The sequence below is a fragment of the Suncus etruscus genome, chromosome 1 (genome assembly GCF_024139225.1).
Source record: "Suncus etruscus isolate mSunEtr1 chromosome 1, mSunEtr1.pri.cur, whole genome shotgun sequence".
Lineage (NCBI taxonomy): Eukaryota > Metazoa > Chordata > Mammalia > Eulipotyphla > Soricidae > Suncus > Suncus etruscus.
Window position 1 is genome coordinate 9608128 of NC_064848.1, and position 26484 is coordinate 9634611.

The window sequence follows — 26484 nt, forward strand, 5'->3', positions numbered from 1 at the left end:
TTCTGAGGAACTGAGCACCAGAAGGGAGCCCTGTCCTACCCTTCTCTGTCTTTCCTGAACTCTGGAAGCTCTCCTCAGAGCCCTGGGAAGTGAACCCCAAAGAAATTACATTCGGGAGCTACCCAGCGAGCCAGTGAGTGAGTGAGAAATGGCTGCATGTGGGGGTTTCCAGGCAGAGTGCTGATTGCTCTACCTGCAGAGTCTCCACCGGGCTGTGCTTCTTCTGAGGAACTGAGCACCGGAAGGGAGCCCTGTCCTACCCTTCTCTGTCTTTCCTGAACTCTGGAAGCTCTCCTCAGAGCCCTGGGAAGCGAACCCCAAAGAAACTACATTTGGAAGCTACCCAGCGAACCAGAAACTGAGCACCTGAAGGGAGCCCTGTCCTACTCTTCTCTGTCTTTCCTAAACTCTGGAAGCTCTCCTCAGAGCCCTGGGAAGCGAACCCCAAAGAAACTACATTAGGGAGCTACCCAGCGAGCCAGTGAGTGAGTAAGAAATGGCTGGATGTGGGGGTTTTCAGGCAGAGTGCTGATTGCTCTACCTGCAGCGTCTCCACCCGGCTGTGCTTCTTCTGAGGAAACTGAGCACCGGAAGGGAGCCCTGTCCTACCCTTCTCTGTCTTTCCTGAACTCTGGAAGCTCTCCTCAGAGCCCTGGGAAGCGAACCCCAAAGAAACTACATTCGGAAGCTACCCAGCAAGCCAGTGACTCTCCTCAGAGTCCTGGGAAGTGAACCCCAAAAATACAGCATTCTGAAGCTGCCCAGAGAGCGAGTGAAAACTACGCCTGACCAGTGGGGCCCGACTGTGAAAAACTGTGAGTGCTGCCTGTGTGTGTCTCTCTGCTATCCTGTTGCGTGAACCTCCTGAGAGTGGGCTGAAAAGAGGCTCCAGAAGGCACTTAGCTCCACTTCGCTACGCAGCCGTGTGCTCTTTCTAAAAAAAGAACACCATCACAAGAAGAAAAAAACCACACTAAGAACTGTGCTGGATCACAGAAGCAAGAATTTCTCTCCAGACTGTCTTCTCTGTTGCGTGCTTGGGCCTAAGATTTGATCCTGTGTGAGGCTTCATCCACGGAGGACTCCCCTACCTTGGAGGCAAGTCGGCCATCCAGAAAGGGCGGAGCCAGAGAAGTGCGTTGCCTGCATCATATAACCAATGAATGCCACCACAACACGTAGAAAAACCCACAATACAAGTGTGACAATGGGGAAACAACGCAGGCCAGCATCAGACATAGAGAATGAAGATGACAATTCTGATGACCAGTTAACGACCAACCAACTAATCAATCTCTCAGATAAGGACTTTAGAGTGGCAATATGGAATATACTCAAAGAACTCAAAGAAACCATGAATAGAATAGAACAGAACACTAATAAGAATCAAGAAAATATGAAGACAGAAATCACAAAACTCCAAACTGAAATAACATGTCAAATAACAGGCCTGAAAAAATCAGTAAACGAAGTGAATGACAAAATGGATAAGCTCTGGGACAGGGTATCAGAAGCTGAGAATAGACTTGGTGCTGTGGAAGATGAGATACATAACAATTCCATACAACAGGAGAGATTGGGAAAAAAACTTAAAACAAATGAACAGACAATGGAAAAATTAGTCAAAGAATGGGAACAGATGAAAATAGAGGTCTATGATAAGATCAACAGAAACAACTTAAGAATCATTGGAGTCCCAGAGACCCAGGAAGAAAATTTCCAGGAAGAATCAACGGTCAAGAACATCATTAAAGAGAAACTCCCAGAGCTAAAGAATATAGGTGATCAAATCCTGCATGCTCGAAGAGTACCAACCAAAAGAGACCCCAGAAAAACCACCCCAAGACACATCCTAGTCACAATGACAAATCCCACAGATAGAGACAGAATTCTGAAAACAGCAAGATCAAAAGGGGAAATTACGTTCAAGCAAGCATCCTTGAGATTTACAGCAGACCTGTCACCAGAAACACTCAATGCCAGAAAGCAGTGGTGGGATATTGTGACAAGACTGAATGAAATGAATGCTTCACCTAGAATACTGTACCCAGCAAAACTCACTTTCCGGTTTGACGGAAGAATACATGGTTTCACAGACAAAAAACAGCTCAGAAACTTTACAGACTCAAAACCAGTCATAAGAGAAAAACTGAAAGACCTAATCTAAGACAAGACTGACCAAAAGACACACCAAATTTCGATATAAAGATGGCATTAAATCCCAGGACAATTCTTTCTCTCAACGTCAATGGACTAAATGCACCAGTTAAGAGACACAGAGTGGCTAAATGGATCAAAAAACTCAATCCAACCTTCTGCTGCCTACAAGAAACGCACCTGAATAGTCAGAACAAACATAGACTCAAAATAAAAGGCTGGAGAAAAGTTATCCAAGCAAACAACACCCATAAAAAAGCTGGAGTGGCCATACTAATATCAGATAATGCAAACTTTATACTCAGGAAGGTTGTAAGGGACAAAGATGGATATTTTATATTAATCAAGGGGTATGTAGAGCAGGAAGAAATAACTCTCCTAAACATATATGCACCAAATGAGGGGCCAGCAAAATATTTAAAACAACTGTTGACAAATCTGAAAAACAATATCAATAACAACACAATAATTGTGGGGGACCTCAACACTGCTTTGTCAACACTGGATAGGTCAACCAGACTGAAACCCAATAAGAATATACTAGACCTGAGGAGAGAAATGGAAGAAAGAGGCCTAGTGGATATATATAGGACACTCCATCCCCAGAAACCTGGATACACATTCTTCTCCAATGTACATGGGACATTCCCCAGGATAGACTACATGCTGGCACATAAAACATACCTCCATAAGATCAAGAGGATAGAAATTTTGCAGACTACCTTCGCTGACCACAAGGCTCTGAAATTATTTGTAAATTCCAAAGGGACTCAGAAGAAAAACTTTAACACCTGGAAGTTAAACAGCCTCATACTCAATAACCAGTGGGTCCGAGATGAAATCAAGAAGGAAATCAAAAGGTTCCTAGAAACAAATGACAATAAAGACACAAACTATCAGAACTTATGGGACACAGCAAAAGCAGTACTGAGAGGAAAATTTATAGCTTTGCAAGCACACATCAGGAAGGAAGAAGGAGCTTACCTGAGTAGCTTAATGACACAGCTAATAGAACTAGAAAGTACTCAACAAAAGGACCCAAAAATAGGAAGACAGAAGGAAATAACAAAGCTGAGAGCAGAAATCAACGAAGTGGAAACTCAAAAAACAATCCAAAAGATCAACGAAAGCAGAAGTTGGTTCTTCGAAAAAATAAACAAGATTGATAGACCACTGGCAAACCTAACAAAGAAAGAGAGAGAGAGAAACTTGATAACTCGTATTAGGAATGAAAAAGGAGAGATCACTACTGATATGACAGAGATTCAAAGGGTAATCAGAAACTACTTTGAAAAACTCTATGCCACTAAAAATGAGAACCTGGAAGAAATGGATAAATTCCTGGACTCTTATAATCTTCCACGGTTGAAAGAAGAGGATGTAGCATATTTAAACACCCCCATCACCATTGATGAAATAAAAATGGTAATCAAATGTCTGCCCAAAAACAAAAGCCCAGGCCCAGATGGATTCACTAATGAATTCTATCAAACTTTCCAAGAGGAACTACTACCAATCCTGGCAAGACTCTTTCATGAAATTGAACAAGTGGAAACACTCCCAAATAGCTTTTATGAAGCCAACATCACCTTGATACCTAAACCAGACAGAGATGCTACGAAAAAAGAAAATTACAGACCAATATCGCTGATGAATGCAGATGCAAAGATCCTCAACAAAATCCTGGCAAATAGGATTCAATACCTCATTAAGAAGATCATCCACTACGATCAAGTAGGTTTCATCCCAGGAATGCAAGGATGGTTTAACATCCATAAGTCTATCAACATAATACACAACATCAACAACAAAAAAAATAAAAACCACATGATTATATCAATAGATGCAGAGAAAGCATTTGACAAGGTCCAACACCCATTCTTGATCAAAACTCTCAGCAAGATGGGAATGGAAGGAACCTTTCTCAATATAGTGAAGGCCATCTACCACAAGCCAGTGGCAAATATTATCCTCAATGGAGAAAAACTAAAAGCCTTCCCTCTAAATTCTGGCACAAGACAAGGCTGTCCTCTCTCACCACTCCTATTCAACATAGCACTGGAAGTACTTGCTATAGCGATTAGGCAAGAAAAAGATATCAAGGGAATCCAGATAGGAAAGGAAGAAGTCAAGCTCTCACTGTTTGCAGATGACATGATGCTCTACTTAGAAAACCCTAAAGACTCTACCAAAAAGCTTCTAGAAACAATAGACTCATATAGCAAGGTGGCAGGCTACAAAATTAACACACAAAAATCAATGGCCTTTCTATACACCAATAGTAATAAGGAAGAAATAGACATTAAGAAAACAACCCCATTCACAATAGTGCCACACAAACTCAAATATCTTGGAATCAACTTGACTAAAAATGTGAAAGACCTATACAAAGAAAACTATAAAACTCTGCTCCAAGAAATAAGAGAGGACACGCGGAAATGGAAACACATACCCTGCTCATGGATTGGCAGGATTAACATCATCAAAATGGCAATACTCCCCAAGGCATTATACAGATTCAACGCTATCCCCCTAAAGATACCTATGACATTCTTCAAAGAGGTAGATCAGGCACTTTTGAAATTTGTTTGGAACAATAAACACCCTATAATAGCTAAAGCAATCATTGGGAAAAAGAATATGGGAGGAATTACTTTCCCCAACTTTAAACTTTACTACAAAGCAATAGTTATCAAAACAGCATGGTATTGGAATAAGGACAGACCCTCAGATCAGTGGAATAGGCTTGAATACTCAGAAAATGTTCCCCAGACATACAATCACCTAATTTTTGATAAAGGAGCAGGAAATCCTAAATGGAGCAAGGAAAGCCTCTTCAACAAGTGGTGTTGGCAAAACTGGCTAGCCACTTGCAAAAAATTGAACTTAGACCCCCAGCTAACATCATGTACGAAGGTAAAATCCAAATGGATTAAAGACCTCGATATCCGACCCCAAACCATAAGATATATAGAACAACACATAGGCAAAACTCTCCAGGACATTGAGACTTCAGGCATCTTCAAGGAGGAAACTGCACTCTCCAAGCAAGTGAAAACAGAGATTAACAGATGGGAATATATTAAGTTGAGAAGCTTCTGCACCTCAAAGGAAATAGTGCCCAGGATACAAGAGCCACCCACTGAGTGGGAGAATCTATTCACCCAATACCCATCAGACAAAGGGCTAATCTCCAAAATATACAAGGCACTGACAGAAATTTACAAGAAAAAAACATCTAACCCCATCAAAAAATGGGGAGAAGAAATGAACAGACACTTTGACAAAGAAGAAATACAAATGGCCAAAAGACACATGAAGAAATGCTCCACATCACTAATCATCAGAGAGATGCAAATCAAAACAACAATGAGATACCACCTCACACCACAGAGAATGGCACACATCACAAAGAATGAGAACAAACAGTGCTGGCGGGGATGTGGAGAGAAAGGAACCCTTATCCACTGCTGGTGGGAATGCCGTCTAGTTCAACCTTTATGGAAAGCAATATGGAGATTCCTCCAAAAACTGGAAATCGAGCTCCCATACGATCCAGCTATACCACTCCTAGGAATATACCCTAAGAACACAAAAATACAATACAAAAATCCCTTCCTTACACCTATATTCATTGCAGCACTATTTACCATAGCAAGACTCTGGAAACAACCAAGATGCCCTTCAACAGACGAATGGCTAAAGAAACTGTGGTACATATACACAATGGAATATTATGCAGCTGTCAGGAGGGATGAAGTCATGAAATTTTCCTATACATGGATGTACACAGAATCTATTATGCTGAGTGAAATAAGTCAGAGAGAGAGAGAAAAACGCAGAATGGTCTCACTCATCTATGGGTTTTAAGAAAAATGAAAGACATTCTTGCAATAATAAATTTCAGACACAAAAGAGAAAAGAGCTGGAAGTTCCAGCTCACCTCAGGAAGCTCACCACAAAGAGTGATGAGTTTAGGTAGAGAAATAACTACATTTTGAACTGTCCTAATATTGAGAATATATGAGGGAAATGTAGAGCCTGTTTAGGGTACAGGCGGGGGTTGGGTGGGGAGGAGGGAGATTTGGGACTTGGGTGATGGGAATGTTGCACTGGTGATGGGTGGTGTTCCTTTTATGACTGAAACCCAAACACAATCATGTATGTAATCAAGGTGTTTAAATAAAAAAAAATGAAATATTGTGCAGCTATAGAGCAAAGCAGAGTATCCTTGCTCTTCTTACCTGGGTGTAAAAAATGACTCTTTTAAAAAAAAATACTTTATTTAAGCATCTTGGTTATAAAGTTATAAAGAAAGTCCCATTCTTTTTAATAATCATGACATTTGAACCTGAGGCCTCAGTATTACTAGATCTGCATACAGAAAGTTGAGTTTAATGGCCTAAAATTCATAAATTTATAAACTTGGTTATAACAGTTGTTTTTATTTCCACCAATACAAAGTTGATCATGATAAAAATGTTTTTTCTGAGTCACAAAGAAACCCTGCCTCTAGTTTATCTGCTTGCCTAAGTATTTTGGGACTGTGCCTGGTTGTAGAACAATTCTGTGAGACCTAATTAGAATGAATACACTTCAGACTCACATTTCACCTCCCTGCCAGAGATATGCCAGAATTCAAGCACATGTTCACTTGGCCCTCAAGCAATTCTCTATCATAATTTCCAAATCCAGAAAATCCCATCTAACTTGGACAGGAAGCAGTATATTCAAGTTGGGCCCTCACAGGATTTCACTGATGCCTTATCACTCACCTAATTTACTAGAGTATAATAAGGCTTTGGAACAGTTCTAATTTCACTGCTTCCTGCCTGGCAACTCTTCTAAAGTTTAAACAAGTCAAACTTTCAGTGTATGTGAGTGGTGAGGAAGTTGGGTTTGGAAGGTTAACCTGTCTGCAGGAGTATCATTTGTTATTGAGTAAAGCCCCTTCCAACTTCTCATCCACCTGGATTCTCAGATGATACCCCTTCTTGCTTTGAAAGGTTAGAGGTGATTACAAGCCTCAAAATAAATCACAGCTTCTTATGTGCAAGATAAATTAGTGTTAATAATAGCATTTAAATCACAGAAAGTCAATAAAGAAAAATTGCAGCTTCTTAAAATCTTGGCACCTTTAACACATCTCCTACTTCCTCTTTGCGTTTTGATAAGTACCCCAAATACACCAATAACTATAGGGGATCTCCCTCAACCCGGTCCCATTCTTTTTAATAATCATGACACTTGAACCTGAGGCCTCAGTATTACTAGATCTGCATACAGAAAGGTGAGTTTAATGGCCTAAAATTCATAAACTCAGTTTGCTCCCTAATTGTTTCTATAGTTCTTAGATGCTGGTTTTCAGCAACTTGGTGAGAGCCCATAGAACAAGTTGGGATCATATTAAGTCTGGTATAAGGCATCCAACTTTCTAATTAATATTTGAGTGTGGCAACCCACATCATAAACATGCATCTAGGGGTAGAACGCTCCTGAATTATCACTGTGACTTTGATTTTTATGTCTCTGGAGGTCAGAGTTATCTGTGTTAGCTATGGGATGATGTCATCTGCATAAGAAGTGTGAGAAGCAGGAAACAACATATGCAATGCTTGGTGGCTGACCCCCTGACCTCCTTCTCATTATGGCCCTCTCCTTGGGAACTTTGAGGGATTAGAACAACCTCCTCTTTACAGAAAGACTTTACCCAAGGTTTTGAAAAAATTCAACAAGCAAAATACTCTTTTGATGCTCCACAAAGAAAACTCTTACCCTTGGTTTAGCAAGTTCAGTATCAGCAACTTTACATAAAAGAGACAAGACATTGGAATTTCTGTTCCTTTGAGGACAAAAGACAAAAATCAACACCTGCAAAAAGAACTGATTCATTGATTTTATTTAAAACTTGGGGTTCTTTTTCTACACAGAATATGAACATATATTTATTTTTCTTCCCTATAGTGATACCTACATACATTACCCAGACCTGGCTGACATCCACCCAGACAGTGGGTGTTTATTTTTTGGACACAGTTATACCTACCATCTTCTTAAGAAAAACATAATAAGTTTCAGGATTTCTGTAAACTTTTTCTTGGACCCTGCATAAATTCTCATCTGGGCTGTCTTCTGGCAGTCCCTAGCATTCCCTCCCATGCAAAAATAAAGACCTATCCCTCAGTAGCTTGTCCAAAATTCTTTTTTTTATGGATCTAATCCCGTGGGTTAAGCACCATTTTTCATTTAGTTCCTGGAGATATAAGGAATACAAGAGCTGCCAAAATAACAGTAAAGAAGAAGCTGATCTTAACTCACAAATTTAAACATGGATCAATGTAACTGAATTTATTTCCCTCAACTCTAATACCAAAGCCCTGTTGTTTAATCCTCCCTTAGATTTTCTCCACCCCATTCCCAAGACAAGCTTCTAAAAGGCTTATTAGTCTGAGGTTTTCCAGAAATTCTCCTTCCTTTTTCAATAAGACTCAAATAGGGAATAGACCACAACTAGTAGGCCTGCTTTGACTAAACCAGATTTTTGGTGGCTTCCAGTCCTTCTTAAGATGGGTAAGGCAATTAAGGACACATGTGTTAATCTGGACTGAGCATATGGGGCTAAGTCCTAGGTATAAATGATCCTAACTTTATTCTTTATTTTTGTTTTGGTGCCATACCTGGCAATGCTCAGAAGTTACTCATAGCTATGTCTTCAGGGATCACTCCTTGTGGTGCTCAGGGCACACTGATAGGGGGCCAGAAGATTGAATACAGTTCTGACCCATACAAATCAAGTGTCCTACTAACTATAGTTTAGTTTGTGCTCCATCCCTGGTTTTATACTGCATGGCCAGATTGCTTTATAAAATTTTGGGGCCAGTAAAACAATGGTCCTTGATTTCCCAAGACCTCCCAACATTGGCATCTCATTTTTCTCAGCAAATGGTGCTAATGTGTATTCCCTTTTGGCTTGAGTTTTCCTGGTCATGAGTGCCTATGTTGTTGATCATTTTCTCCCATTCTGGCTATGGTCAGTTTTCATTCTATGAATTTTTGGGTCCTGTCTATGACTCATTTCCTTACATTGTTCTTTTTTTTTTTTTTTAACTGTTATCTTCCAAGATTTTTTTTGTATATTTTAAATGTTCTTTTGGTAGTGTTTTCTCTAATTTTTTTATTTGAAAACATTGGAAACTGAAAATATTATGTGAATACACATTTGCCAATAAGCGACTTATACATATGATCTCTCTATAACAATATAAATATATCAATGTATTTTGAAAATATATTTAAAAGTAAATTCTATTTAAAAGTAAGTGACATTTATACTCTACCACAAAATTTTTCCATGTAAAATACCTAGGAATAAAGTTATTTTTCTACATAAACCATAATATAATATTCCACTCAGTAAATTGAACTTTAATTTAGAGTTCATAGTGTATACTCCCCACTTGACTCAATAATATTTGGTACGATAAAAAGAAAATCTATTCTGTCATCTATAAAATCTTATTTCTGCAGTCCACTTAACAAAGTGTTTAATTTTTATGTCATCAAATATGTTTTATTTTCTAAAGGAGAGAGGGCTTTGAGTATCTTAAGTTTTTGGCTTTTCCCAAATACAAAGATAACTTTAAACTATCAAAGATATATTTCAACTGTTTTCCTCGTTTGTTAAATAGTTTCATCTTTCAAACTTAGTTCTTGAATCGAAAAAGGGTTCTCCTAGATCCAGGGTGAAAAGCAGGACCTGGCATTTTTCCCAGAGTGAGTGATTTTTCCAATGTCATTTAAAAAATAATCTCTCTTTCCCAGCTACATGAGGTCTCTGTTACACACCACTTTCCAGGCATGGGGCCCTGTCTCCACACTCTCTCTTTTCCATTTATCATTTTCCCCTGTTCTTACACAGAAACTGACTAAAGCTATGCCACATTTTCTCGATCTTTCAGTCTGATAAATCAGATTATGTCATTTGGCTTTTAATTTTAAATTTTGACAGATATTGAGAAATTTTCATTCTTTTGTATAAAATTCAGTTCTAGGTGTCTTCAGTTCCTCAAATATTTTGCCCAGAGCAAAATGTAAAACCCTGAGAAGCAGCTGTTCTGGCACAAAGTACCAAGGCAAGAGTCCATTCCTGGGAACTCAGTCCAGACCATTCCACACAAAAGGCCAACAAGAAATTGAAAGCAAATATATATGAGAAGATGTGGCCTCCGGCTGCCCCCCACAGCCTTCTCTCTCCTTCTTTCCGGACCCCAGGGTTACCCCTGGCCACCGGTCCAGGGTGCCAGCAAGGTGGGTGACAGGGAGGAGTTTAAAGATGACTCTAGGCCTCCCCTATCCCCCACCCTGCACCAGAGGGTGGATTGGGGGAGGGGACTGGTGAACTTCCCTTTCCACTAATCCCCATTCTCAAACCGCATGGGGGCAATAGTGAATAGTAAAATTTATATAGATTAATAGAATATCATATAGTTTAATAGGATTTTATAGGATATAGTTTAATAGGATTAATAGGATATCAGTTAATTTAATCCACTTTGCATTATACAGTATAGCTAGTTAAATATGACATCATAGGGGATCATCTATGTTTACAATATACAGAATGTCTATGTTTTATTATTCCCTTCCCCCATTGGCTCATCATCTTACATTGGCTCATTTCTAGTCCTTTACTCTCACCCCCACTGTCTATTACCCCACATGTAACCACCTTTACCCTCAGCTCTTCGCTCCTTATGAAGCAGATTATTATCCTCACTCAAGCTAACTGCCAGCAAGCTCCCAAAATGAAAAAAATAGACTCTCAGCCCAAGAAGAAACCAAAATTCTGTTCCTATCAATCTATTATCAACAGACTCCTATCCTCCACCTCCCTTCACTGGGGTACCTGTGCTTGCTACTATAATCAGTTTTTGAGAAGCCCCCACTCAAAGACATTTCCTGATATGGGACTGCTGGAAGTAGTTTACAGACTGACTCCAAATGGCTAAATCACAGACCAAAGTGGTGTCCCGGAATCAACTTTTGTTTTGTTTTTAACACTGTCATGGCTTTATTCAAAACACAGTTGCACAAAAGTATTAACTTCAAAGATTTTAAAGGAGAGTTTTGATGATTTAACACTATACTGCCATACAAAGAGCATTAAAAACTTCTACAAAATTTAAAACCCACCCATACTTATTTGCATGAAAATACCACCCACAAGTCTTAAAAAGTTATCTGGAGGTTCTAAACGTTTGTTTTCCAAGCAAAAATCTTTGAGATTACATAACATGATGATTGATAAAGACAATGATTATATTTAACTTTAAAAAAAGTATTTTATAATCAATTTGGTATACAGTGCAATGAGAATACTTCGAAAACTGGGCATTTCAACTGGTTAAAAGGAAAAAAAATACTAGCTTTTGGTTATTTCCATCCTCCCACTAAATATATCCCAGGAGCTTGAGTTAAGTCAGCTGTGTATCTTTCTTATTATCCATAAATAACTGCAAAGTTTTTACTTTAAAACCCCCAAGTCATACACTTAAAACTAAATAAGAAGTATATTTAGTAATTTAGATGTATGCCAATGTGGAAGGATAACTTCACTTAACTTGACTTTAACTTTAACAACAATTAAAAACATTTAGATGCCAAAATTCAAAAGCCTTGACTATGAAGCCACCACACAAGGTGGACTTATCTTTCCAGAGTGCTTCGCAATCACATTCAGGAGCCATGTAAGGAAACACACACACTAATCCCAAATAGTTGTTTTTACATGGCCTTTTATTTGAAAAATTAATTTTAATAATGATATAGTTTCAAATATTTTTCTAATTGTTCAATATATTCCAATTAAATGTTTTATCTGATAATACTTATCAACGGAGGGGCCAGAGAGCACAGCGGTGGGGCATTTGCCTTGCATGTGACCAACCAAAATGGTTCAAATCCCGGTATCCCATATGGTCCCCCTTGCCTGCCAGGAGTGATTTCTGAGTGCAGAGACAGGAGTAACCCCTGAGCACCACAGGGTGTGACCCAAAAACAAAACAAAACAAAAGCAAAAACTTATCAACAGGCAATTTTCCAAAGAGTCTCATTCACTTTTCTTTCTTCATCCTACTGATAATCTGTACATAAAGCTACCCAAAAAATATTCACCAAGAAAGTAGTTTGTCATGTGAACTGCACTAATAATAACATATACATCTCAGACACTACATTTCTTTCATTTGATTCAATTAAAACTGAGATAGACGTGAAAAGAATGTTTGACGTGTAATATTTTCCTGGGCTTCCATAAGTTGCTAAAATAAATTTGAGTGAAAGAAAGGAATGTGATCATAAGGAAATTGTTGAACAGAAAACAAAGTGGACATACTTAGAAACAACACAACCATTGGAATATGCTCTTTAGCTTGGAGAAGGGCTGAATGCTTTCTCTGAACTTAGCAGAAGTAACATTTTTCTTCAAAAATAAAATCTTATTAGCCACCTTCTTATAAGGTTTCAGAAGCCTCCACAAACTCTAAACTCCATCTATTCTGCACCTATATCGGTTTCCAAGATACCGACAAAAAACAAACAAACAAACACCCAATATCTTTGGACAACACGCTTCTCAAAAAAGCGCCGCTGCCTTCGAAGTAAATTGCTCTGAGTTCTTCTTTAAAAAAAATAAATCACTAACTTATCATTCAAGAAACTTTTCTTATTTTAGCCAATTGCGACTTCTGCTAATTTATAAATAACTTTAAATCCTTATACAGGAAATGTACCATACTATGTCTGTGCAAAGTGAGATAATGTTTTCATTATGGGCTAAAAATGACTATTACAATAACTTCTTCTTCCCCTTCTTCAACATAGTCATCGTCATCATCTTCTTCATCCTGAATTTCTTCTTTCATCAAATAGGAGAGGTCCGCTTTCTCTTCTCCCTCTCCCAATTCCCAGCCTTCGTCATCATCATTGTCATCGTCATCATTCTCTTCATCGTCATCTTCCTCACAACCTTCCTCACATTCATATCCTGAGCCAGCTTCATCTTCGTCTTCCTCATCTCCATCCTCCTCCTCCTCATCCTCTGTGTCTGGAGCTTCATTATCCTCCTGATCAAATCCATCTAAGTATGTGATTTGCTCTGGGCAGATCTTCTGCATCTCCATGGCTGCCTCCACCTGCATGGGCACCAAGGCTGGCACCGGAATGAATGGTTGGACGGAGGGAAGACGCGGACGCACTGGCCCCAAGGCAGCAACTCGCACCTGCGGCCTTTGCCTCACCTCACCTCGCCCCGCACACCGCTCCCTCGCTCGCTCCCCCCCCCCAACTATTTTAAAACATAAAAGGAAATGTGTATCTCCTTTGTATATCTTAGATGTATTCCCTTAACATCTATAAATCTTTTTGAATATCCTCTTATATAGTGACAATTTTGCCCACTGTTTTTTTTTTTTATTATTTGTTTGTTTGCTTTTCCCCCCTTTGGAATCTGTTCAATAGATAATGCTTGTAGAAGAGTATCTCTGTTTAGAATTCATGTTAGAACCAAGTTATGAGGAATGTTGGACTTGTTCCCTTGGCCCCCAGATGCACCAACAATACCTTGTGGCATTGTTTCTCTTTTGCATAGGCACATTAAAATGGGAAAATATTACATATGCAAACAAGTTTTTATCTAAAGAGATGGGAACACAAATTTTGTAATGCGTTTAGTCCTTATACCCTGAACAGTGACATAATGATTTGGCTTAGGCCTCAGAAAAATGGGCATTGCCCATACACCCCTGAACAATGGATACCAACTATGGAAACAACCACAATTGTCTATAACATTACCACGATGCAAACCTCTACAAGGGAAGACCCCAACACTGCTCTGGCATTGACTTACTCCAGAGTGCTCTCAACACCCAGACGACTTAGCAACAACATGCTTGCAGGGCAGGTCTCTCTGCATCTAATGGTGAGGTGAAACTAGAGGATGCTCCACATCAGCCTGACTTAAATGAAGGAAATGCACATAATTCATAACCTTTAAATATAGAAACCTGACACCTACAAAAACTGAAGTGCGTAAAAGTTTCACCGGGACCATGAAGAATGAATGATTCAGGGGTTGGGCAAACTGATATGCCTGGAGCCCAGAGTCGGTCTTTTGCCAACAAACTTCAAGAGTGAGGCCTTCTTGTAATCAGGCCAAGGATTTTTTTTCCTTTTTCCCTATATTTTGCTGGGCCTATGCAAACAATGGCGATTGCCACTTTCACACCTTTACTACTGTATTTTTTTTAACACTTACCTTTTAAGAAAGAAGAAAAAAAAACAGCTTACTGAACTTAAAAAAGTAATTGTAGTAGAATGCCTGTCTCGAATACAGGCAGGGGATAGGAAGGGGGGGCAGTCAGTGGGGGTGAGATCGTTGCACTGGTGAAGGGGGGTTGTTCTGTTTATGACTGAAACCCAACTACAATCATGTCTGTAATCATGGTGCTTAAATAAAGATTTTTTTTTTGGTTTTTCGGGCCACACCCGTTTGATGCTCAGGGTTTACTCCTGGCTAAGTGCTCAGAAATTGCCCCTGGCTTGGGGGGATCATATGGGACTCCAGGGGATCGAACTGTGGTCCTTCCTTGGCTAGCGCTTGCAAGGCAGACAGCTTACCTCTAGCACCACCTCTCCGGCCCCTTAAATAAAGAATTTAAAATAAAAAAAAAAGAAAGAAATAATTCAAAGGGAGAGAGAGTCATACACAGAATAGTCTCACTTATCTATGGGTTTTAAGAAAAATAAGGCATTATTGTAATAATGCCCAGAGATGAGGCCGGAAGGACCAGCTCACAATATGAAGCTCACCTCAAGGAGGGGTGAGTGCAGTTAGAGAAATGACATACTAACAACTAGCATGACAGTGTTAATGAGTGAGAGAAGTAGAATGCCTGTGTTGAATACATGCAGGGTGTGTGGGTGGAGGGAGATAGGGTGCACTAGTGGTGGGAATGTTGCACTGGTGAAGGGATGTGTTCTTTTTGTGACCGAAACCCAACTACAGTCATGTTTGTAATTATGGTGTTTAAATAAAGATATAAAAAATAAAGTAAAATTATAAATTCTATTCTAAAGTTCTAAAATTCTAAATTCTAAAGTTCTAAATTTCTAAATTCTACATTCCATTACAAAATTTTAAATTCTAAGATTCTAAAGTTCTTAATTCTATTCTAAAATTCTAAATTTCTAAAATTCTAAATTCTTAAATTCTAAATTTCTAAAATCTATTTAAATTCTAAAATTCTAAATTCTAAAATTCTAAGGTTCTAAATTCTATTCCAAAATTCTAAGATTCCAAATTCTAAATTTCTGAAATTCTAAATCCTGTTCTAAAATTTTAAAATTCTAAATTCTATTCTAAAATTCTAAATTCTACATTCCATTCCAAAATTCTAAATTCTAAAATTCTAAGATTCTAAATTTCTAAAATTCTAAATTCCATTCTAAAATCTTAAATTCTAAATGTCTAAAGTTCTAAATTCTATTCTAATATTCTAAATTCTTAAATTCTAAATTTCTAAAATTTTAAATTCTATTCAAAAATTCTAAACTCTAAATTTCTAAATTGTATTTTAAAATTCTAAATTTCTAAAATTCTAAATTCTTAAATTCTAAATTCTGAATTCTGCATTCTATTCCAAAATTCTAAATTCTATTCTAAAATTCTAAATTTCTAAAATCTAAATTCTATTCCAAAATTCTAAAATTCTAAATTCTAAAATTCTAAATTTCTGAAATTCTGTTTTGCTTTGTGTGTGTGTGTGTGTGCGTGTGTGTGTGTGTGTGTGTGTGTGTGTGTGTTGTGTGTGTGGTTTTTGGGTCACACCCGGCACTGCTCAGGGGAAACTCCTGGCTCCATGATCAGAAATTGCTCCTGGCAGGCACGGGGGACCACATGGGAAACCGGATTCGAACTGATGACCTTATGTATGAAAGGCAAACGCCTTGCCTTCATGCTATCTCTCCGGCCCCTAAATTTCTAAAATTCTAAATCCCATCTAAAATTCTAAAATTTAAATTTCTAAAATTCTAAGATTCTAAATTATAAATTCTAAATTTCTAAAATTCTAAATTTTATTCAAAAATTTTAAACTCCAAATTTCTAAATTCTATTCTAAAACTCTAAAATTCTAAATTTCTAAAATTTTAAACTCTAAAATTCTAAATTCTTAAATTCTAAATATAAAATTCTAAAATTCTAAATTTTAAATTTTATTCTAAAATTCTAATTTTTTAAAATTCTAAAATTCTAAATTCTATTCCAAAATTCTAAATTCTAAAATTCTTAAATTCTAAATTTTTAAAATTCTAAGTTCTATTATAACAATTTAATCTTTCAAATGTGCCTGTCAAGGATGCAATTTGAGAGGATCCTAAGGACATTGGTGGGTGGTTATCACTGGTGATAGCATTGATGCTGGAACACTATATGCTTGAAACTCTGCTTTGAACTTTGTAAATTATGGTGACTTCATTAAAAGTAAAATAAGTGAATGAAGCTGATTTTTACTATTCTGTAGATTCAGCTCATGAAACAAAAATGTGCAGCTACAATGAGATCATCCATGTAGCTACCACCCAGAGCAAGAAATGGAACACTACCTACTCTTCAGGAATCTCCCACAAGTGGTGTCCCCTGTACATCATTTATGTCAACCTGCCCTCAGTTGAGGACACCCTGTGACTGAGGAATCTGGGCTGTGGCAACATGGTTGTGTCAGATATCTGAGGCACCTGCAGAGTAATATACATGATCTTCCCAACTCTCCCATGTTTTCCATTGTATGATACGTGAAAGATAGAAGTGGAACAATAACCATTGCTTTCTGAGGACCCTCTGAATAGAACAATGAATGTGGTGACAGACTTGGGTAAAGGAACCAGCTTGAAAATCTTTAATTTCCCTAGCTGTAAGCTTTGTTCACCTGTACCTGTGCCTGTGATGCCAGCTTACAGCCAGACTTTTAGCTGCTTTCTCAGATGTGGCAGGTACAAAGGCACTCCTTCTGGAAGCTCCTCTCTCAGATCCAGTTGAACATCCCCACGGAGCTCCTGGCTCTCTAGGAAAGCTCTCCATGTCTACTCGGCACCAAACAACATTTCAGAGGCATTGCCTGAAGCATTATTACTCTGCATGGCCTTTCTGAACCTTAGTTCTTTTGATGTCTCCCACATAAGGTCCAACTTCTCTAGTGAATTCCATAATAAACTAGGATTCCATTTTTATAATGAAATAATTGATTGACTTATAGGCTTCCATGATTATAACTTTCTTGCTCATTATAATAGAATACAGCCCTGCATCACCGCTGCCTAGATTTTCCAGTTTTTTGTTTTATTTTGTTTTGTTTTGTTTTTGTTTTTTTTTTTGGGCCACACCTGGTGACGCTCAGGGGTTACTCCTGGCTATGCGCTCAGAAGTCACTCCTGGCTTGGGGGGGGGGCATATGGGACCCCGGGGATCGAACCACGGTCCGTCCTAGGCTAGCGCTGGCAAGGCAGACACCTCACCTCTAGCGCCACCGCCCTGGCCCCAGATTTTCCAGTTTTATTTTAAAAATGTATGCATGCAATCATTGTTAGATTTTGTGTATAGCTTTATTCATATGATATATGTCTGCAAAATTCCTTTCTCTTGTGTGAAGCTATAGCTTATTCATTTTCTTCCCTACAAAAGTATCTCTGAATGAATAGGTCACACCTAATATTTTTGTTCTCTTGTTGATGAAAGTTTGGGTTGTCCATTTGGACTATTATAGATAACACTTGAGTAGATAAGATTTTTATGTTTCTCAGTGTGCATGCATTTTTTCTACATATATTTAAAAAACAGAAATGCTAAGTCATTGAGTGTGTGTTTTTGAATTTAGAGATAAGAATAGTCTTATAAAGTTAATTTTCCAGTTTAAAATTCCACAATATCACAATTAATATTATTAAATCTTTTCATTTTTCTCTCTTCTAGTGGATGCAGAGGATGCTCATTTGGATTTTAAATTGTAATTCCTTTATAATGAGGTTGAGCACATCTGCATATGTCACTTTCTGAGTGTTTGCTCTAGTCTTCTGCTCATATTGCCATTAGGAATTTGTTATATTTTTCCCTCATTGATTGGTAATATTTTAAAAATGTATTTAAAATAAATGAATATATTTTAAATATAAAATTGTGTTAAGTATGTATTATTGACTTAACTAGGCATATAATGATTACTGAAAAGATTTTATCTGTTGAATTGTCCTGGTGAATTGATCAAAAAGCATCACTCATCTATGTATGCTACATTTCTGACATCCCTTCTGTTTCCCTGATCTGTATGCGGATATATACCACTCATGTTGATTATAGTTTTTTTTAAGTTAGATCATTTTTAGCCCTTCCATTTTTTCCTTTCTATTTTAAAGATATTGCTGGTTAAATTGTATTTTATCTATATGGATCATATTGTTTGTTATAAGTCCCATTGCAAACAGAAAATTTTGTATCTAACTCTAGTGTTTTAATATTTGTTTGCACAATTCTGTGGTAATGCATGTTAGAATTTTTAAATTTCTCAGCTATCATAATGAATGTTTCCCAATTGCTATGATATTATATTGTGTCTCTTAAATAGAAGCTTATTTTCAAACTGTATTATCTACAGAAAAGTTCTTGTGATTGTGGTTAGAGAAGCTTATAAAAAGAAACTTGGATATTCTAGACTTATCAATAGTGCTTCTGTAATAATACAAAAAGGGTGAGGAATGTGGGTATCCTCTCCCCCAACTTCTTATTTATCTCACCTGAATGATCAGAACTGCCAACACCTGGAATGAATGGGTAGAGAAGGTTGACTGTGGGAGAGAGGGGATAAGAAAGAGAGTTAGAGTCAGCAAAGGATTCAGCATCAGATTCAGTATCAGCAATTCAGCATTAGCAAAGAAGCATCAGCAGTAGCGTCAGCAAAGGGAGTCAGTCAGCAAGGAAACCTGGAAAGCAGCTGAAAGGGAGACAGAGGCAGAGAGAGCCAGAGAATGAGCAGAGAAGTGATTGCTTGGAAAATGCTAGCATAGAAGCCATGTGAGGAAATGCACATGGCGGTTAGGATAAGACAGTGAATTAAACTGGGTGACTCCTAGAACTTCATCCGACTGCTTTGTGAGTTTCTCCGCCATTACTCTACAGTTTTCAGACCCTCAGGCTTAAGGGGCAGCAGGGCCTAGTCGAGAAAGGCCTCACCATCCCCACACCAACTCTAGGACTCTTTTAATATATATTAAAACAACAAAAATGTATCTGTGATTCGTGGTTATTTGCCATTTCAAATTTTAAAAATAATTATGTTTTTAAAAAATATCCTAAAATTTTTGTTGACCTCAGATTCAGTATCCCAATCTATAGAGAATGACAGTTTATTAATGTAGAACTCTTATGGCCCATGAACATGGTATATATGCATATTTATGTATTAAATTTCAACATTGATTTTACTTTTAGCATAGAAGTCTTTCATACTTGTTGTAGAACTGTGGATATCACAAGAAATGCCTCCTAGATTGCACTCAGAGATGTGTGATATAGCCAGGGATTAAACTTGTGGGCTCATCTTTGAAAGGCATCTCCACTGATACACACTACCCCCATACTTGATTTTTTTTGTTTTTTTTTGGGGGGGGGGGAGGTTGTCACACCTGGCAGCGCTCAGGGGTTACTCCTGGCTCTACGCTCTGAAATCGCTCCTGGCAGGCTCGGGGGACCACATGGGATGCCGGGATTCAAACCAATGACCTTCTGCATGAAAGGCAAACACCTTACCTCCATGCTATCTTTTCAGCCCCCCAATCTTGATTTTAAAATATAATTTATCAATAAAATTATCAAAGGGTAAAGGTTTTTCTACAAAGATTTTATGATAATAAGTCAAATGTAATACATATAAAGCTTTTCCGAGTTTTATTCATTTTTGATAATTCTAGATAACTTTAATTTTTAAATGTTGTGTTAGTTTTTTCCATAGAGTTAGATTCATTGATATAAAATTATTTACAATATTTCCTGACTAAACTATTTTTTATAATTTTATTTTTTGATTATATCTTTACTTAAGCACCATGATTGCAAACAAGTTTGTAGTTGGGTTTCAGTTTTTAAAAACCACACTGCCCTTCACCAGAAAAACATTCCCACCACCAATGCCCCCACCTCCCTCCTCTCCCACCCCCTGCCTGTATTCGAGACAGGCATTCTACTCCTTTTACTCATTAACATTGTCATGATAGTTGTTATTTCTCTAACTGCACTCACCACTCTTTGTGCTAAGCTTTATATGGTGGGTGGGTCCTTCCAGCCCTCATCTCTATTGTCTTTGGGTATTATTACAATTCTCTTTTATTTTCTTAAATCCCACAGATGAATGAGTCTATTTTGTATCTATCTCTCTCCCTCTGATTTATTTCACTCAGAATAATAGTTTCCAGGTCCATCTATATACAGGAAAATTTCATGACTTCATTTTTCCTGACAGTTGCATAGTATCCATTGTGTATTTCTTTAGCCACTCATCTGTTGTCAGGCATCTGGGTTGTTTCCAGATTCTAGCTATATTGTAAATAGTGCTTCAATTAATATAGGTGTGCAGAAGACATTTTTTTATTTTGTTTTGTGTTCTTAGGGTACATCCCAAGGAGTGAAATAGCTAGATGAAATGGGAGCTCAATTTCCAGTTTTTTAAAGGAATCTCCATATTGTTTTCCATAAAGGCTAAACTAGATGGCATTTTCAGAGCTAGTATATTCTTGTTGAATTTCAGCCTAGTTGACCTATTAAGGGGTGACAGCACAGTGTGAGGTATCCCACTATTATTGTGTTGATATTGATGTCTTCTTTCAAATTTGTCAACAATTGTATTAAATATTTTGCTGGTCCCTCATTGGGTGCATATATTTCTGATAAAAAATATTTCTGATAAAAAATATCTTGCAGTGGTCAGGAGAGATGAAGTCATGAAATTTTCCTATATATGGATGATCATGGAATCTATTATATGTCAGAAGTAGAAAGATAGAAACAGAATAGTCTCACTCATCTATGGGTTTTAAGAAAAATAAAAGACATTACTGTAATAATGCCCAGAGACAATAAAAATGAGGGCTGGAAGGACCGCCTCATGATATGAAGCTCACTACAAAGAGTGGTGAGTGCAGTGAGAGAAATAACTACACTGATAACTATGGTGATAATGTTATAGAGTGAGAAAAGTAGAATGCCTATTTGGAATACAGGTGAGGAGGGCAGGAGGAGGAAGATTGGGACTTTGGTGATGGGAATGTTACACTGGTGAAGGGAGGTGTTCTTTTTATGACTGAGACTCAACTATAATCATTTTGTATGTTTGTAATTAAGGTAATTAAATAAAGATATTTAATTTATTAAAAAAGAATATGATTTCTTCCTGTTGTACATATACCTTGATTATTATGAATGTTCATATTTGTCTCATAATTTTTCTAAGTTTAAAATTTGTGTCATCTGATATTAATATGGCCACTCCAGCTTTTTAAGGGAGTTGTTTGCTTGGATGATTATCCTCCAATCTTTGGTTTTGAGTCTATGTTTATTCTGATTATCCAGATGTGTTATTTGTATGCAGCAGAATGTTGGATTCAGCTTTTTGATCCATTTTGCCACTCTGTGCCTCCTACCTGGTGAATTTAATCCATTGACATTGAGAGAGATAATTGTCATGGAATTTAGTGTCAGCTTTATTTAGGACTTTGGTGTGTCTCTTGATCTTGTCTTGTCTTTTGTCTTTTTTTTTTTTTTTTTGGTTTTTCGGGCCACACCCGTTTGATACTCAGGGGTTACTCCTGGCTAAGCGCTCAGAAATTACCCCTGGCTTGGGGGACCATATGGGACACCAGGGAATCGAACTGCGGTCTTTCTTTGGCTAGCGCTCGCAAGGCAGACAACTTACCTCTAGCGCCACCTCGCCGGCCCCGATCTTGTCTTGTCTTAAAGTAGACAGATCTTTCCGTTTTTTTAAGGCTAGTTTTGAGTCAATAAACTTTCTGAGCTAATGTTTATCCACAAGCTATGTATATTTCCTTCAAACTTGACCATGAGTCTGTCTGGGTGCATTCTAGGTGAAGCATTCATTTCATTTAGTTTTGTCAATATAAACCACCACTAGCCTTCTGGCCTTAAGGATTTCTTGTGACAGGATTTGCTTTAAATCTTAAGGTTGTTCCTTTGAATGTAATCCCTCCCCCCCCCCCTTTTTTTTTATCTTACTCCTTTCAGTATTCTATCCCATCTGTGTGATTCATCATTGTAACTAGGATGTGTCTTGGGGTGCTTTTCTTTGAGTATTTGAGTCTCTTTTAGCTGGTATTTTTTAGGTATGCAATATTTGGTTGCATGCAGTCTTTATCTCTGGCAGTTTGTCCTTGATTATTGATTCTTCCTGGGAAATTTTCTTCCTGAGTCTCTGGGACTCCAATGATTCTTATGTTGTTTCTGTTGAGTTTATCAAAGATTTCTATTATTGTCTCTTAACATTTTTTTGAGGATTTCTTCCACTGTCTGATTGTTTGCTTTAAGACTCTTTTCTAATCTCTTCTGTTGTATAGAGTTGTTATGCATCTCATCTTCCAGCTCTGATTCTGATTCCAAGACTGATTCTGTCCTCAGCTACTATTACTCTGTTGGAGAGGCTTTCCAGTGAGGTTATCATTTCACCTACTAAATTTTTCAGTCCTGTTCTTTTAGTGTGGATTTTTCCCATTTCTATTTTTATATCCTCTTGATTCTTACTTGTGGTTCATTAAACTCAATTCATGCTTTTTCTGAGTCCTGTGAACATCCTCCATATTTCTTCTCTAAAATACTTATCTCAGAAGCTAAATAAGTGGTTGGCACTTTTGGATCATCAGAGCCACCATCTTTATTCTCTATGGATGGTGTTAGACTGTGTTGTTTCCCCATTGTCACTCCTGATGTGTGGTGTTTTCTATGTGTTTTGCTGGGATTCATTGGCTAAGATATGTGCTCAGCCACAAATCGGAGCTCAAAGTTCCCCTGGCTTCAACCTTCGTGGGTGGAGACAGCTCACCTCTGATGATGCACCCTCAGGAACTGTTCTCTTTTGTAGTTCAGGAGATATTCATGTTGGGCTGGTTCATAGCCCAGCACACAGCAGAGCAGATGCAGTTCACAATATCTACCATCTCTTTACTAAACTCTTTAATGTCTCTATTTGCTATAGTAATATTTCTATCCTAAACTTCTAAAATATTTCTAAATATTAGTTTTTATTTTTAATCTATATTTTTATGATTATTCTAGCTAGGAATTTACCAATATTATTCAGCTTTTCAGTGAAACAACTGTTTTTTGGGGGGGCCACACAAGAATTACTCAGAATTTACTCCTGGCTTTGTGCTCAGTGATTACTACTATGGCACTTGAGGGACCATATAGCATGCTGAGGACCAAATGGGGATTGACTAGTGCAAGTCAAGTGTCTTGCCATTGTACAAATTATGTCTACAGTTTAAGAAAACAATTTGTGAACTTAAATTTTTTTAAATTTTTATTGTGACCAAAGTGCATTACAAATCTTTCACTGCATCTTAATGGTAAATAGTGACAATGATTGAGGGGCATTCCCACCACCAGTGCTGTCCTCCCTCCGCCCCTGTTCCCAATATGCATCCCATAGCTTTCTCCTCTACACCCCAGATTGCTAGTGCAACTGCTCTCCATTTTACAGCTTGTTGTAGATTGAGCATCTATTCCACCATCATTGGAGATAAAAAGGATAAGAAAAAAGGGAGAAAAAAATTTGGTGACAACTACCAAAAAAAGAAAGAAGAGAGAGAAAAAAAAGAAAAGAAAAATGGAAGAAAAAAGAAAAATAAATGGACCCGGCAAATAAAAATGAATCTCTAAATAATAGCCACAAGAGTGAAAAAGAAAGAGAAAAGTGGAAGAAAAAAGAGAAGGAAAATAAAGTCAAAAGCTAACAAATCAAAACAAAACAAGAAAAAGTATGGGTGCTGAAGTGGTAGGGTTTGGCGTTCCCCCCACTTTTTTTTTTTTTTTTTTTGCATAGTGCATAGGCACAGTAAGCATTGGGGAAGAAAGGGAATTCCTGTGGCCTAAGAGATTCAGGGTTTCTCCTTCCTTGAAGTATAACATCATGGGATCAACCCCTGGCTTCGTATATACTCATTACTCCATACCAAAGGCTTTTTTGTGATGCCAGGAAAGTTTCCTCTTGGTTGTGAGTGAGAAAATCAAGCCATAGTAGCTAGCAATCTTGATATTTGCGCGGGTTATAGGTCAGGGTCTAGGATAGAGTTTCTAGGTTCTAGGTTCCTATCCATCGTTGTTGTGTTCAGTCTTCTGTAACACTTGCTCCCTGTTTTCGTTCAGTCCCTAAGCTGAAGCCTAGGATATTATGGATCCAAAGATTCTGCCCAGTCTCTGTTGTCCAAGTTGGACCTCTGCAATAAGACATCTTGTTGTTGTTGTTGTTGTTGTTTATGTGTCCTAGGCTACAGCCTAGGGTAGGATTTTCTTTATTAGTCCCAAGGTAGGTTCTGTTCAGTCACGGTTGTCAAAGTCAGTTTTCTGTTGTTGGTGCTCTTATTTTTCACAGTTCAAAGGATGATAGCTCTTCTTATTTCCATTTAGTGTTAGGTGATGTGATAGGAGAGCCTGGTCTTAGGTCAAGTTTTCCTTTCCTCATTGTCATATCAAAACTGGCACAAGTTGGTGCCAGAGTAGTGTTACACATCTCCCAATGGAGCTTAGTTCCTGGTGGTGTTGCCCAGAGCTGTATCATTTCTACATCGGGGATCTGGGGTTTTGGGTTGGACTAACACTGTCCAATCTCCTGGGGACTGGTTGTATTCACATCACACATGTTCAGGATGGGAGACACCCTTCTGCTATAAAAAGTGAGTTCTTGGGGCCGGTGAGGTGGCGCTAGAGGTAAGGTGTCTGCCTTGCAAGCGCTAGCCAAGGAAGGACCTCGGTTCGATCCCCCGGCGTCCCATATGGTCCCCCCAAGCCAGGGGAAATTTCTGAGCGCGTAGCCAGGAGTAACCCCTGAGCATCAAACGGGTGTGGCCCGAAAAACCAAAAAAAAAAAAAAAGTGAGTTCTTTTCCCTAGAAGATAAGATCTTGTTTCTGTGCCTATGGTTTCCCCTTTTTTTACTGTGCCCATACAACAGCGTATGGTGTCATACTGTGTTGCTGGTACTATTCTGGGTAAGGATGACAGGCTGCACACACAGTCTCTGTCGTCTGGTTTTGTTCTGAGCTTTTATCCCAGTCAAGGCTTTTTGTACCAAGCAGCACCAAAAATGGTAAATATAGAGAAAATGTATATATTAAAATAGAACAAATAAATAAAACTGAGTTAAAAAGAAAAGGTATTCAAATAAAACAAGTGGTGGAGGAGGCTACTTGTATTTTTAGGAATACACATCTTAAAATGTATTGTTATACAGGTATTAAGCTTCCATAGGCAATATAAGACTCCCAATTAAGTCTTTTGATATATTCTTGTGGGGCGTAAAAGCCAAGGTACTGTTCGATTCACAGGCCTTGGAATTGAGTTTGAGAGATGCTTTGCTGCATTATGAGACCATATAGTGTCTTTGAGCTGGGAGTTTTGCTCAGGCCGATTCCTGTATCATGCAACAATCCACGATTTGGTGGGGGTGAGAGGGGCCATCAAGCATGAGTCAGCAGGCGTGCTGGTTGTAGTTCTTTGCCGAGGCATGAGAACAGGGACTTAGAGGGTGTCTTTCCCTGAGGAGCTGGAAGGTGGTCTGTTGGGGCAGGAGGTCAACCTTGGTGCCTACCGAGTTAGGAACTGAGGGTAAAGAGGGTTAAATTAGGGGAAGATAACGGATCAGGATTGGGAGATGAGGGGATAGAAGAGACACAGGGGTAGGGGAGAGGCAATACATGACAGGGGCTATATACTATATATATATTATATACTTTATATTAATTTTTGTGATTTCGGCTTGGAGTCAGTACGGAAAGTCATGTCCATAAAGACTGACTTTAAAGATCTATTTGAGTGTTATCCTCCAAATCTTTGGTATTCCATTTCCTTTCCTAGGAACCATCTAGAATAAAGAACATTTTTAGATAATGCTTAAAAGTATATTTGCGCCCATGTGGTTATGAAAATGAGTATTAGTAAGAAAAGACACTGCTGCAGGGGATCCAGTATGAATACAGGAGGAGATTCCCACCTACCCCC

The 26484-nt window shown here is 38.1% G+C and overlaps 1 protein-coding gene across 1 annotated transcript; it reads right to left on the reverse strand.

The window, feature by feature from the left end:
* Positions 1-12983: 12983 nt before the first annotated feature.
* On the reverse strand, positions 12984-13355 carry LOC126022914 (acidic leucine-rich nuclear phosphoprotein 32 family member E-like). Its single transcript, XM_049783927.1, has one exon. The coding sequence runs from the start codon at positions 13353-13355 to the stop codon at positions 12984-12986; it is 372 nt and encodes a 123-aa protein (XP_049639884.1).
* Between the last annotated feature and the right edge of the window lie 13129 nt (positions 13356-26484).

Coding starts and splice junctions, on each gene's coding strand:
- LOC126022914 (XM_049783927.1), bottom strand. CDS start 13,355: ATGCAGGTGGAGGCAGCCATGGAGATGCAGAAGATCTGCCCAGAGCAA.